General features: G+C 41.8%; 1 protein-coding gene across 1 annotated transcript in view; it reads left to right on the plus strand.

Moving 5' to 3' along the window:
* SH3RF1 (SH3 domain containing ring finger 1) overlaps positions 1–5,527 on the plus strand; it is a 141,259-nt gene extending 135,732 nt beyond the window's left edge. Inside the window, exon 12 of the mRNA XM_016148187.2 lies at positions 3,120–5,527. Coding sequence (XP_016003673.2) covers positions 3,120–3,288 — 169 coding nt within the window. The 3' untranslated portion in view covers positions 3,289–5,527. The remainder of the gene's footprint in view (positions 1–3,119) is intronic.
* Positions 5,528–14,189: the final 8,662 nt, after the last annotated feature.

Genomic DNA, 14,189 nt, shown 5'->3' on the forward strand with positions numbered 1-14,189 from the left:
TTGTGCCTAGTATTTGGCCTTAAGAGCCTATATTAGAAATCTGTATGCAAACTGCCTCATAGGTTTTAGGCCAGGATCGAAGCTGGGAGATTTCTGAATAGAATCTGTTACTGCTGCACCTGGTAGTCTTCGTACAATCAAGACTGTGTCACAGTTTCCATTATGCACATGATTTCTCATTCCACCCCCCAGAGATTTATAACTTAGCAATAAAAATGTGCTCCCACTGGAAACTTAGCAGGAAGATTATGTTCTTAGCCCAGCAGCAGTTCTAGTTCAAAAAATTTTTTTGACAAAATTGGTTTAGTGCATTTTATAAAATGCAAATATTAATCTAATTTACTTCAAGTTTTTCAAGAATTATTTTTGTTCCATTTTACCGTGAAGGCAACTCACAGAGAACTGGTAGGAACACATTTCATCAGAGATCTACTCTGAATGTGATCTGAGTCACTCGCACACTTTTTTTCAGAATTATAGAGCTTTGCTCAAATTTTAACTTTCCCCAAATGGCAACTTTCACATTGCTTTTTACATGGATTTTTAGCATGTTGGCAAGACTTGGAAAATCTCGTCTGGATCCCTTCTTTCAGATAAGTCCAAGATGAAATTATTTGTCTCACTTTTAGAGGTGTCAGAGAAGGGATTCCAAAACCTTAACTATGCCATCCTAAAGCTTGTCAAGTCTCATCAGGCGGTTTTTCTTTAGGTTGTAACCTGAGCCTGTTTCCTGGGTAGTGGTGGCCAGCTGCTGACCGGCCCATTCTTCACCTCTGTGAAGCATCAGGCCCCTCCCTGCCTGCTTTTGCCTAAGCCATATAATCATCGTGAGAGCTAGCATTTTGGGGAAGGAGATAGTTTAACCATTTGACAGACACCTTATTAAGAGCATCACACTTGTAATCTCACTACATTACATGATAATACCTGTTTAACTCAGTATAATCCTACTGTACAGATGAGGAAACTGAGAGGGAGAAAGCTGAGACCATTGGCCCAAAGTTAATTTGCTCCAAATGACCTTTAATGGCTGTGTCAACCCCCAGGCCAGACCTTCCGGCACAATGCCGAGCCTCCTCCCTCATTCCATGCTTGATTGAACTCTGAGCCTTATTGTCTATAAATACTCATGTTTGAATTAACTAAACCTTCCTTAGAAATGATAAGCCTGCCTCCATGTTGTGCTTTCAATTCAGATCTTAGAGAATAATTTGGTCTATGCACCCAGAATACCTTGGAATTGTTCGAGAAACCACATGACCTTTGCACAGATGCCCTGTTAGTAGAGTAAGAGCCTGAGACTCTTGCTATGGTTCTTCCTAGTAAGAGTGGATGCTGGTTTTTATGGGATGAAGATTGGTGACGAGCAGTCCTCCGAAAGGACTAGGCTCTAAGCTGGGTTTCATGAGTTATGGAGCAGTTCTACTGAATTTATTCTATCATTTTTTTAAGCCATAACAGTTTTTACTTAGTAGTCAAGAGTGGACCCTGTAAGGCTATAAACTCACTTTCTGACTTTGAGAACGAAGTGAAAGCAGAAACTCAAAATCACCTTTATTACTGAATACTATATAGCATCAAAGAAAGATGTATATTCTCATTTTTTATAGTGTAACAAATTACCTCCAAAATTTAGTGACTTAAAACAGTAAACATTTGTTACATCATAGCTTCTGTGTGTTGGGAAGTTGGGAGCAGCTTATCTGGGTAGTTCTGGCTTAGGATGTTTCTTGAGATCGCAGTCCACATGTCAGTCTGAATTGCAGTCATCTGAAAACTAGACTGGGCTGGGAGACTCCCTTCAAAGGTGACTCACTCACATCACAACTCTCTAGTTAGCTTTGGCTTTTGAAAAGAAACCTCAGTTACCCACCGCGTGGTCATCTCTATGGGAAAGTTGAATTTCCTCTCAACGTGGCAGCTGATTTTTCCCAGAGTGCATGATCCAAGAGAAAGTAAAATAGAAGCCACATGACTTAGCCTTAAAAATCACACACTGTCCTTTTCATGGTATATTATTGGTCAGTTCATCCCTATGCATTATGGGAGGAGACTGCACAAGAATGTGACTACTAGGAGGCAGGCTCACCAGGGGCCGTCCGGAGGTTGGTTACCATACACCGCCTTTTTTCCCCTTTGGTTGGGAAAAGCAAGAGAGGAGTAAAGGAGGGCAATAATGCTGGGAAAATAGAGAGGAATAAAGGATATGGAGCATAAATCAAGTCACCTCCGTCTGGCTTCCATGGCTGCTAACTATAGTTTTGCAGAAGGAGACTAAGAAGCATGGAATCAGGGGATAGATAATATTAAACCAACAAGGCTTCTGGAGTTTTGGGGTGGTAATTACAACTTTTCTGCCCAATTGTCTGAGTTGAGAACCAATGGAGAAACAGACACAGTTATCACACTAATGGAGGTCAGAATGCTGACCTCATTGCTGGCGTGGGATTGTGTTTCTGGGTACAACCCTCCCCTCCTTGTCTAGACCTTAGGACGAACTGCCTGAGGAAGAATTGGGGTGGGTAAGGCGGGTGAATTTCCTTAGGTTCACTGCTGTATCCAGTGTCAAGCCCCAGTGGAAGGGACAGAGAGACGGACTTCCAGACGCACTTGCAGGAGGCAGGCCTGACCCCTGAGCACTCCGTGCTCCCGGCAGGGGCACAGAGGCAGAGCAGAGGCCACTTGGCCTGGAGGCAGGCAGTTCAGAGACAAGTGAACCTACCTGTTCAGCTATTTCTCTCAGTCTCACGAAATAAATCTGCTCCTTTCTTCTTGGAGAAGAGGGGCAGGCCGTTTCCTCCTGGGAAATGGAATAAAACTTTTCTTCTGTAAGTCCAAGATGCAGACCCTGGGAGTGGACAGTGTTGGCTCTCTCTGTATAGAGCATTCAAATAAACCAGTCTGGGTCACCAACAGCAGACTGTTCCACAGATCCAAACTCTGTTAACACCAAGTTTCTACTAAACAGAGAATAATTGTGTTTTGAGTTTTTTTACAAACATTTTGAACAAATCATGCTACTTCCTATTCTGTTTATGTTTAAGGCTGTACAGACTAATAGTATGCCATTTTTCCCCACTATTTTGAGTGGTCTTAACTAAAATCTCTCTCTCTCGTAGGCACAGGGTGGTGGTTTCCTATCCTCCTCAGAGTGAGGCCGAACTTGAACTTAAGGAAGGGGATATTGTGTTTGTTCATAAAAAACGAGAGGATGGCTGGTTCAAAGGCACATTACAACGTAATGGGAAAACTGGCCTTTTCCCAGGAAGCTTTGTGGAAAACATCTGAGAAGACTAACGCTGAGAAGGCCTAAAATCATATCACACAGCAAAATAGCACAACACAATGTAATGGAAAGAGCACATTAGTGGACTTCCAGATGGTCAAGAGACGAGCAAAAGATTGGCATGTGACCCCAGTGCCCCCCAGCACATTTAGACCAGCAAACAACGTGACAAAGGCGTTTGTGTGGGTTTTGTCACTCTGGATTCTGATGTATAAGGTGTGCCTTGTACTGTCTGATTTACTATACAGAGAAACCTTTTTTTTTTTTTTTTTTAAAAAAAAAGATATATAGCTACAATGGACAATTGTTTACAAGGCTTAACTAATTTATTTGCTTTTTTAAACTTGAATTTTTCTTGTAATAGATAAATTCTCTGGATTATGATTTTAAGAAATTATTAATTTATGAAATGATAGCTAAGGAGAAGCTGGATTATCTCCTGTTAAGAGCAAGAGATTCTTTTTGACATAGAATGAACCTCCTCTTCTCCCCATGCCGATGTTATTATTATTTTTTTTTTAAGACAAATGCCAGTTCTCTGATTTGATTTTCCTCTTTGGGAAATCAAAACATAAGACTGAATCAATATCAATAAGGGCCTGGGGTAGGGAAACAGAAACTTGAGAGAAGAGGTTAAGGATTGCCTGTCTTTCTGGTTTGGTCAGGAATCATCCTTAAGACCTAGTCCTCTATTTAATTTTGTGGGTTTTTAATTTTCCTAGAATGAAATCAATGAAGCGATAAGGAAGAGTAAAGCACAACCCCTGAACAAAAATATATTCAGAGAGATATTTAGTTTTATAAGAGAAGCAGCTCAATTCATTGATTGGAAATTGGAAAAATTGAAGTTGTACTCCTGTCTGAGAATGGCTATGAACTGTAATTGCCCATTTTACCCCAACTGATCTGCATGCCCAGGACACAGTAAAGCGTTTGTGAGATAGTGGTGGTAAGTGATGCACTCGTGCTAAAGTCAAAGGCTATATAAGAAACACTGTGAAAAGTTTACATTCATTCATTGTGAGTCTTTCCCACCGTCTTGCATGTGTCACTGGATTCCCACAGTAATCTGGGCTCTGCATGGTGTGTATATTTCATTGCAATTTCCTGTCGAGGTGAGTTTGCGCTCAGAATTGACCAATGCAGGAGCTGTAAGATAAACAGTACTCTTTCTCCATCCCCAAAGCCACTACTGACCAAGGTCTCTGAGCGCACTCACTCCCTTCCTGGCCAAGGCATCCATCAGCCATGACACAAGCCATTAGTGAAAATGCTCCTTTATGTCCTCCCAGCTGATGGATGTGAAGGGAGAGCCGGGAGGCTGCTCCTGTGACTGTTCTCTGGCAGCTCTGGGAGGCTTGGCACAAGCGAGAGTGCCCACACCTTACAATTGTGGCAGGACCCAGCTGAGCCCGTCTTTTTATATCCATTCTTTGATGTCATTGGCCTCTTCTACCCATTTCACTCCCGTGCCACGCAGTCGTGGGTCTGGGGAATCCTGAAAACGAGGGAAGACAGCCTGGCAGTGAATGAAATCATCGCCGCAGTTCTCTCATGGACGAATAAACAAATACAAAAACCCTTTTCATATTTTACTTTTAAGAATTACAACTGGGAAACAGAAACATGAACTGAAAAGTCTTGTAAAAGCAGGAGGTTTCATGGTCTTAAAAAGATATATGTGATTGAAATGAAATCATTCCTAAATGAACCATTTTTTTTATAAGACACTGTACATTATGTTCCTGTGTGTGGAATTTTTTTAAAAATACTTTACTTGGATATTCATGTAATATATAAAGTTTTGGTGAAATGAACTTTAGTTAGTAAAAAAAAGCTGACATCAGCTTTCATCTGTGTAAGTTGACACCAATGTGTCATAATCTTTATTTTGGGAAATTAGTGTATTTTATAAAAATTTTAAAAAGTAAAAAGACTACTACAGGTTAAGATAATTTTTTACTTGTCTTTTCTCCATATTTTAAGCTATGTGATTGAAGTACCTCTGTTAATAGTTTCCTGGTATGGTTGGTTAAAATTTCACCTGTTAATAGATCACTTAGATAATATAATGTATGGGTTTTTCTATTGGTTTTTTGGAGACAGTAGGTGGAGATTTTGTAACGAGGGCTTGTTACATGACAATAGGGTAATGATAAAATTGCAATTTATCATTATTCATGTTAATAATTTGAAGACTGGAGAAAAGGTTCAAGATTAAAATTTGATGTTCATCCTTTATATACCCCTTGTGTCAATCCTTAAAATTGTTTTCCCTCTTTTTTTAACCTGGGACACGTTTTACTTATTTTCTACTTCATAAAAATTCTGTGCATGATATCTCAAACAGAGGTGTCCTCAAATAATCAATTTGGTGGTTGTGGTACAGTTTATCTCCAACTAGCAAACCTTGTTTTGGTCAGTTCCCCCAAGAAGTTAGCCTTCTTAAAGTGGTGTGCGAAGTTTCACCAGGGGTTATGTGACACTTCTGCTCCCCTCTCCCTCTTTCTGGTGGCTAAAACAGTCTGGTGACTGCTGGAAGTTTTGTCTTAGCCGTAGAAGGCATACCGGACCTACAAGCAACTTGTCTCATCAAGGCTTGAAACCAATCTTTAGACTTGCTGTGATTTTAATCTTCCATGGAATACCAACAAGTTGTAAGCTTAAAAGAACCACGTATGTCGTTTTAAAAAATATTTTCCTGCTTTAATGTTAGTTACTCTCAAATTATCAGAATGAATAACCAGGAATTCTACATTGTGTCATAGTTTTGCCAAAAAAAAAAAAAACCTCTTTTAGTAGCCATCTGGACAAGTCAGTTATTACCTAGTTTCTTCCTGTTGCTGGTCTGTGCACCTCCCTGAGTGAAGGTGACGCACGCAAAGGAGACAATGCCACCGTTTTGAAAAGTGCTATTTTAATATATGGTACTATTTCCATCTGGTTTCAAATATTGTATCTCTCTGCCTAGGAATATAAGTATCTAATGCCCTTACTGGGTCTAATTGAGTTTAGAAGGAACAAATTAAGGTGAAGTACCCAACTGCTATGCATTTAGTTTTCTATTCATAATGATAAAAAGACAACTTTTTTGCATGCCTCTAAAAGTTCAGGTGAATGTTTCAGTCCAGAACTCTAAATCATTAGAACTGAAGTTTGGAAAATGCTTTTAATAGACTTTAGACTAAGTCGTACAGCTCACCACTGTATATATTCATGTGAAATTTTTAGAAGTATTTTTTTCAAACCAATTAATCTTTTTAGTAAGGTAGCATCCTATTGCATGTCCTCCTTTCCTGGAAAAAAAAGAACTTGTCAAGGTAACAGAGTAAATCAGCCAGTGTCTAGGCCTAGCAAGGGCATACTCCTCACTGGCCCCTGGGAACTCCAAGCGGGAGCAGGGTGTGCCAAGGTACTTTGCTCTGTCCCTGGTAGTAACTGTCAGCAGAAACAGGATGGAGCTGTTGGAGTAGGAACCAGCCGGTATGAACCATGACAGCTTTAAGATACCATCCCTCTGGTTTACACATGAACATTTCTTTTGTGTTTTCTGTTAATAACTTTCTGACTTGGCTATTTCTATTTCAAAAACCACCTTGATCTCGCTCAGAGCAAAGTCCTATTGTATTGCAATGACCCATATTTCCAGGAACCAGGGTGAAGATACCTACAGTTGGCATTAAATCTCTGAGCCATCATCCAATACTGTTATTACTATTAGTGAGTCAGACTACTTTTAGCCTTAGTGCCACGTCCTCTCAATAGAGCTATTGTCAGCCAGAGGGTGAGGGGTAACAAAAAAATAAAAATAAAAATAAGACCTTCATAGAGCTCAAAGTGTGTAAGCAAGTAAGATGTAAAATTCATAGAGCCCTTGCCAGCACTGTGACTAGAGGCATTTTTCTTTCAAAGAATTCAGTTATTTTTGAAGGTGGAGTCTCTGAAAGACCCACTACTAGAGGACATCAGTATGCCACACCCAATTGACCATTAAATTAGAAGACCTAATTGACAGCTTAGTCTAACAGCAGTTGAAAAATTACATTGGATTGATATTTAAACGTTTGGGCATTCTGAATATATATGTGGGAGCACAAGAAATAAACTTCATTAATATCTATTGTCTAGAGCAACACTGTCTAATAGAACCTCTGCTCCAGAAAACGACGGCAATGTTCTGTATTTGTGCTTCCATTATGGGAGTCACATGTGGCTGTTGGACCCTTGAAATGTGGCTGCTGTGACTGCAGAACTGAATTCCTAATTTGATTTAATTTTAATTAATTAAAAATGAACTATAAACAGCTGTGTGCGGGTAATGGCTACCATATTAAACAGTGCAGTTTTAGAGAATAAAAATCTATTTTTAAATGATCACCCAAAAAAGGGATAAGCAAAAAGGTGGCATTGCTATATCGTGTCCAGCCTCTCCTTCGGAGGTACCAACTTATAAGTTAAAGATCGCAGAACTTGATTGTGTTAGAAACCCACCCAAGAGATTTGAAAACATCTTAACTTTGAGCAATGAAGTTATTTCTTTAATTTTGAATAGCTTCTCCCTTCCCTGCCCTCTCAAAAATATATAAAGTAAGAGATTAGATTCAAGAAGAGAATCGGGGGGTCCTGCTGAAGCCTTTTGGTGCAGCTGAGTGGACCAGTGCCTTCTCTGCAAGTGGAGATCCTGTAAATTCCTCAAATGTCAGGTCTTGTCTCTTCTAAGTGTCTTGATTTTAACATTCACCATGGTCTTCACTCCACCAGGGGTCACCAGAATAAACACATGACTCCCAGAGCTGTTAAGATGATGATCAGATGATCCGCCTACTGTGAACTTAATGAACATTTTCTCAGCAGACTGAAGATAGGGTTTATAGTGAGAGAGAAAAAAAATGGAATTCTAGCCCTCTAATTAAACATGAAATGACACTTCTGGAACAAAGACCATGCTTCTTTTCCCCCAACCCCTGAAGCAAGGTCAGTTCAAGTAAAGGCCAGTGCCTTATCTTTCCAATCACTACTAGTTCGTTTCTTTTGCCAGTGGAAATTGAAAGCTTAATGGAATTACCTTTTTCCTTTTTTTAAGCACTCAAGAGTGCTACAAGACATAAAGCAAAAATGTCCTTTTGAGTAAAACCAATTTCCTTATAAATTATATCACAAAAGCACATTCAATACACTCCCTAAAGGCAGAGACAAAGTAAAGACCGACGCTTTGTGGCCAGCCCACTCTTTAATACGAACTAATTCGATCATCGCCTATGGTCTCCATTTGTGATCCCACCCCCCTGCGTCTTTTTCTTTTCGACTAAGATTTAGTAAGAAGTCCTGTTAAGGACTGAGTCCAATTGAGAATCCTGATTTTGGCGTGGGGAGGGAGGATTCTATGGGTAAAAATCCTTTTTGTGTTTTAGGAGAGACCAAGTGGTAGCAGCAAAAATCTTGCGTTTCTTGTGGAAAAAAAAAAAAAAACAAAACAAAAACAAAAAACTGGTGGCGTTAAACCTCTCCATTTCACATGAGAGCACCTTGATTGTTAAAGTCTTTTGTGTACAGTAGATAAAGGTGGACATAGAGACTAATTTAAGAGACGCGGTGCTTCAAAGTGGCTCATATGTTGGCCCCATGATGCTCAAGCAGCCACGCTCACTCAAAGCCTGCGAGGACAGGCTCTAAGGTAAGGAGTGAGGAATCGTTCCTTCATTCCGGTGTGGAAAGGAAGGGCTGGGCTCCCACAGACGTGAGAACATGTGGTGAGCTGCCCGCTCCCTCTTTTCCTCCAGCCACTATGGCCATGGGGCAGTCTCCATATATAGCCCACTCGGCTTGTTCTGGGGTAGCAATTGTGGATTCCTATGATGTGGTGATGGCTGCAGAAATCAAAGCTGGGCTTGAATTTCTACCCTTTAAGTTGAAATATTCTTTCCTGTGATTTATTTACCCACCAAGACAGATGTGCGGGATTGGCATATTATCAGTCAGCCCCTGTAATAAGACTAAAGTGAGTGAAGCTTTCAGGAAGAGGGTATCGCAAAAGAAATGCTTCACAAAAGGAAAGCTGTAATAATCTCTCCACCATCTAACTTCACCCAGTGGCTTAGGCACGAAGACAGCAGACTCACTTATAAAATCGGACTCTTGGCCTTTGATTCTGAACAACTTCTCATGCCGGAGAATGCAGCTTTTCTTACACTGTGTCTCAGATTACTGCTTGCTTAGCTCACTGTCTCTGTCTCCATCTCCACCTGCCCTCCCCTTCTTCGCCACCTCCGTGGCGTCGGTGAGGGCGTTGGGGAAGGGAGCTTGGCGTCTGGTGGAATACCCCTCACACACGTATCCTCATCTAGAAGTGGTCTATCAATGACTCCCTTAAATTGCCATCTGAAGAGCTGTTGGGTTTTTTTGTTGTTGTTTTCATTGCTGTTTATTTTTACCTTTTCTCCTTTTAGTTTTAGTTGTATCAAGTCGTTATCAGGGTACTATGATATAAAAGAGTACAGCTGAATCATAGGGGAAAATGCCTTAAATGATTCCATTTAGATTTGGATTTTTCAGTTGCCTGAAATTAATACATATATGCCCTACTATATTTCAAAACCGATTATATATTTATTGTGTGGGTTCTCACCAACCACTGTGTGTTTAGCTAGCACAGTGATTGGTATTGTGAAAGATACAGAAGAAATGCCTTTTTATCCTGCAAATGTTTGGAATAGCTTACAAAAACATATACAATAAAAATGGTAAAAATAAAAATAAGTAAAATGTGGGATCATGGAAAACAAATAGGATATCAAGAAGAGGGGATAATTAGGAGGAAGAGATAAAAAACATTGTCCTTGTTCTTGAGATTACAGTCTGGTTTGGGAGAAAGTACAAACTGAAAATTGTTAGAAATATTAGAGGACAGTGCATCATCATCATAACTTTGAGGTAGAGATCACAAATACAGTATGAGCTCAGAGGAGAGAGAAAGGCAGGAGTAAGTTTTAGATGAAAAGATAATAGGACCTGGACAATGAAGGGGGAAATTTTTAGTAGGTATCAGAGATCAAAGGACATGCTGGGGGCAGGACAAGAGGTACAATGGCTCAGCAGCAGACAGCAGGCTGGCACATTTGTGGGGAGATAGAAAACCCATGACTTATATAGAAAATGTGTGTTTTGTTTTGTTTTGTTTGTAGTTAGGTTAGGGCCAGATACTAGCAAGTCATGAAAGCCAAGCAGAAGTATTTACCTTGATACTGCTAGAGCTTTCCTAATACAGAAGTGGAGAAGAGAGTAGAGTGCCAGCTGTGTGTCAGATTATACCTGTGGAGAGGAGCAGGTGTATCGGGGGAGTGGGTTGTGTGCAAAGGGAATGACCAGAGAAATGAAACAAACTGAGACATTTTTGAGAAGAAGAAGAAAAAAAAAAAGCCAGTAGGGATTTATGGCTGAATGAATATAGGAAATGTAGGCAGTCCAACAAAAATGACACCTGAGATCTGTATCAAGATGACTGTGACAATGTTGGGGCCTTTGAAAGGATCCAGAGGTTGGATGGGAAGAGAATTTCCATGTAAAAATAAGTTTTATTTTGGAAATGTTGAGTCTGAAATGATGGCAGGACTATAAATGTCTATGGGCAGCTAAAAATATGACATTTAAGTTCAAGTGGGTGACAGAAAAATCAATCAGGTGATTTTGAACTCCCTTCGAGGAAAAGGGTTATGTGGAGACAGACAAGACCAGGACCAAAGACCGGGGTCGGGAAAGGCTCTCAGGCAGAGGACTTCATGAAGCGGAACGCCCACAGCACTTCCTCCTGATAACAGGGCCGGAAGAAGGGTCAGGATGAGTCACACATCCCAGAAGCCAGGAGAGCAGCTCCAGAAGTAGAGGTCGGCAGGATCCAGCACAGCAGAGAGAGGAACTGAGAAGGAAGTTTATATTTCCCAACCTCTTCTCACGTCCCCGACAATCCGACTGAATCCCCGAATGGGATGTTAATTTGACATTCTGAGAGATTCTGCTCAGAATGCTTTGGAACTAAACCAAGAAGTTCCTGGCAGCCATCCTGACCCTTTTCCCTCCTGTGTTTAAAAAAAAAAAAAAAAAGAAGAAGACGAAAAAGAAGGAAAAAGCTACTCCTCTTCTGGAAAAGAATGCAAAGACCTTGTAGACCCAATCAGTGTTGAAATAAAATTTCTATGTTCTCGCTGTATTGTGATTGTGCAATGACATGTAAATCCTGCTGGCAGATCATATGGGGACTGACATATAAAAAGGTTGTCTTTAAAATCATACAAAGATCTCTTTGGACACAGCACAGTATTAGCTATATAAGAATGACAACGTTCTCGTCGCATTGATTTTTTTTTTCCTGTGCAAAATAAGAACAGACCTTTTTAAGAGAACAGCCACATCCCTCTCCCTGTCCCCCTACCCGCCACTGGCCTCCAGTGCCACTCAGACAATTGTGTGCAGAGAACCCACGTCCCTGGAATGAGGAACAAGTTCGGCAAGTGTTTGCTGCCGTGGACACAAGCGTTTCCATTTGCTATGTAGATTCATATCTTGGCCAGTCATTCCCTTTATGTGATTTTCTTTTTCTCTTTTTTTTCCATCTCTAATCATTTTCTCTGCTTCTTATATTACACGCTCACTCTGGGCATGTGGCCACGGAGAGGGAGGAAACACACATTTTTGTTGATTCTGCAGTACTTGCGATGTCTGGTAACTCTGCTGGTGATTTCTCAAGATCAAGAACATGGCGTGACTTTAAAAAATGTTTTCTTCCTGACGGGACAAAATGAGAAGTACCCAGAATTATTTGTGTTTCTCCAGTGCAGAAAGGAAACATCCTGGGAATCAGACAACTCTTTGCCGATTCTCAAAGACAACAAGTCCAGACCATGGATTCCTTTGTCTTGAATTGCCATGTATGTTCCCTTTGCTAACGCTGGGGCCCCAATGCTGTCCCCTCCGGCCTGGCTTAGCACAGGCTGGAGACCTGGGGAGGTGTCATCTGTTGTGACTCAAGATTCTCTCCAGTGACCTGTGTCTGTACCTACTCTCCCCATTTCTTCTGTCCTGGGTTGATAAGTTATTGCACACAACTGTGGCATATAAAGGGCTGCCACGTGTCCCGAATTACCAATCTACAGGGTGCTAGGTCCCATGGAGGGTGGGGCCGTAAAGCGTAGTCTTGTCGCAAATTTAAGCTCTCCCAGGATCAACTCTGCTCCACTGCCTACAGGTAACTGTCAGACGTCTTGTACAGAAAATAGCAGAGAGTACTGTGGTTTATAATAAATATGTATTTGGTCTTCATTGCCATTTCTGACACCGAGGTCCTAAAACCCTTGGAAAGTCCCAATAAGGACAAAGGTGTTTCTTGTTATGCTGAGTGAATCGATGCATTTAAGGAGGGGGCGGCTCTGGTTGCCCATGGAACCTACCTTGTGATTAGAGAGTTGGAGCGCGCAGTCCCGCCCCCTAGCTCCTGGGAGGGGAGAAGCCCTAGGGTTCCTCTCAATCACAGGTGGCCAATGATTTAATCAGCCATGCCTATGTAATGAGGCCACCATGAAAACCCAAAGGGCAGGGCTGGTGGAGCTTCTGGGCTGGCCAGCTCGTGAGGGGAGAGGCCATGGAAACGCAGCCGTCTTTTCTCACGTCTTGCTCCACGAATGTCTTCCACCCGGCTGTTCCTGACTTACACACTGTTGTAAGAAACCAGCCAGCAGGTGAGTAAAATGTCTGTCTGAGCTCTGTGAGCCGCTCTCGCAGATTAATTGAACCCAAGGAGTGTTAACCTCTACTTCGGAAAGCGCTCTCCCGGCTCCCGGGATGTGTGGCTTATCCTGCTCCTTTCTTCGTGCTCTTGTCGGAACCTCCGGTCTGTAGCCCATGGGTCAGGAGCATAGGTAACAACCTGGGCTTGCACTGGTGTCTGAAGGGGGAGAGGACAGTCTAGTAGGACTGAACCCTTAACCTATGGAACCTGACACTGTCTCCTGGTGGATAGTGTCCAAACTGAGTTGAATTCTTGGACCCCCTGCTAGTCTCTGAGAATTGTGTGGTGGTGTGTAGGAAGCCAGGCCCCTCTTGCTAACACACTTAGTGTAGAGGCCCAGGAACGTGGTTTAGAGGCCCACCTGGAAAGTCTCTGGTAATTACTCATTAAAAACAAGAGTTAAACATTTTAAGCATTTCTCCTGCTTCTGTTCTTTGAAAGGGGCTAGTTACTCCGATATCTCAGGTTGCTCTCTTCTGTACTGTTCAGTCTTTTCATATGTGTGGTGATTTTTGTCTGTTGTGGTCTTGATTGTCCTTAAGGAAGGGAGTTCTATGTATCTGGTAATGGGAATGAGGTGTGTACTTTTAGAGCGGTGTATATTCTGCTAACCTTTGGGAGATGGGAAATGTTTGTTGTAGTTTTCTTTAACATCTTACAGGTAAGGATGAGAGCAGGTGGTTGGTACCAAAGGCCATATCTTTTGGGCCTAAAGATTTCTTAGAGGACTGACACGACCCATTCCACATCCAGAGAGCAAGTGTGCAAGAGCCCCCTTCTCATGATGGCGGGGAGCCCAGGTGTCAGTCTTCCTGAAATGCTCCAACTTCTTGCTTCGTATCTGTCCATGAGTATCCTGGTAGTTTGGGCCTGGCCCACCTGGGCCTGATCCCGTGTCAATAAGTGATTAGAGTGGAGGGGAGCTGCTGACTGAATAGGGCCTGGTGTTGGCAAGTTATGTCCAGAGCCCAGAGCCAGACAAAGCCCTGAACTCACCTAGTGGCCAAGGATATTCAGGAGAGAGGCAGTATCTCCTGCAGGAAATGATTTCAGAGTGTGTACTCCTTCTCTTCCCATCGTACTGGCCAGGGGCCTTCAGGTTAAAGGTGTTCCACATTACCTTCA

Source organism: Rousettus aegyptiacus, unplaced genomic scaffold (genome assembly GCF_014176215.1).
Source record: "Rousettus aegyptiacus isolate mRouAeg1 unplaced genomic scaffold, mRouAeg1.p scaffold_m13_p_16, whole genome shotgun sequence".
Lineage (NCBI taxonomy): Eukaryota > Metazoa > Chordata > Mammalia > Chiroptera > Pteropodidae > Rousettus > Rousettus aegyptiacus.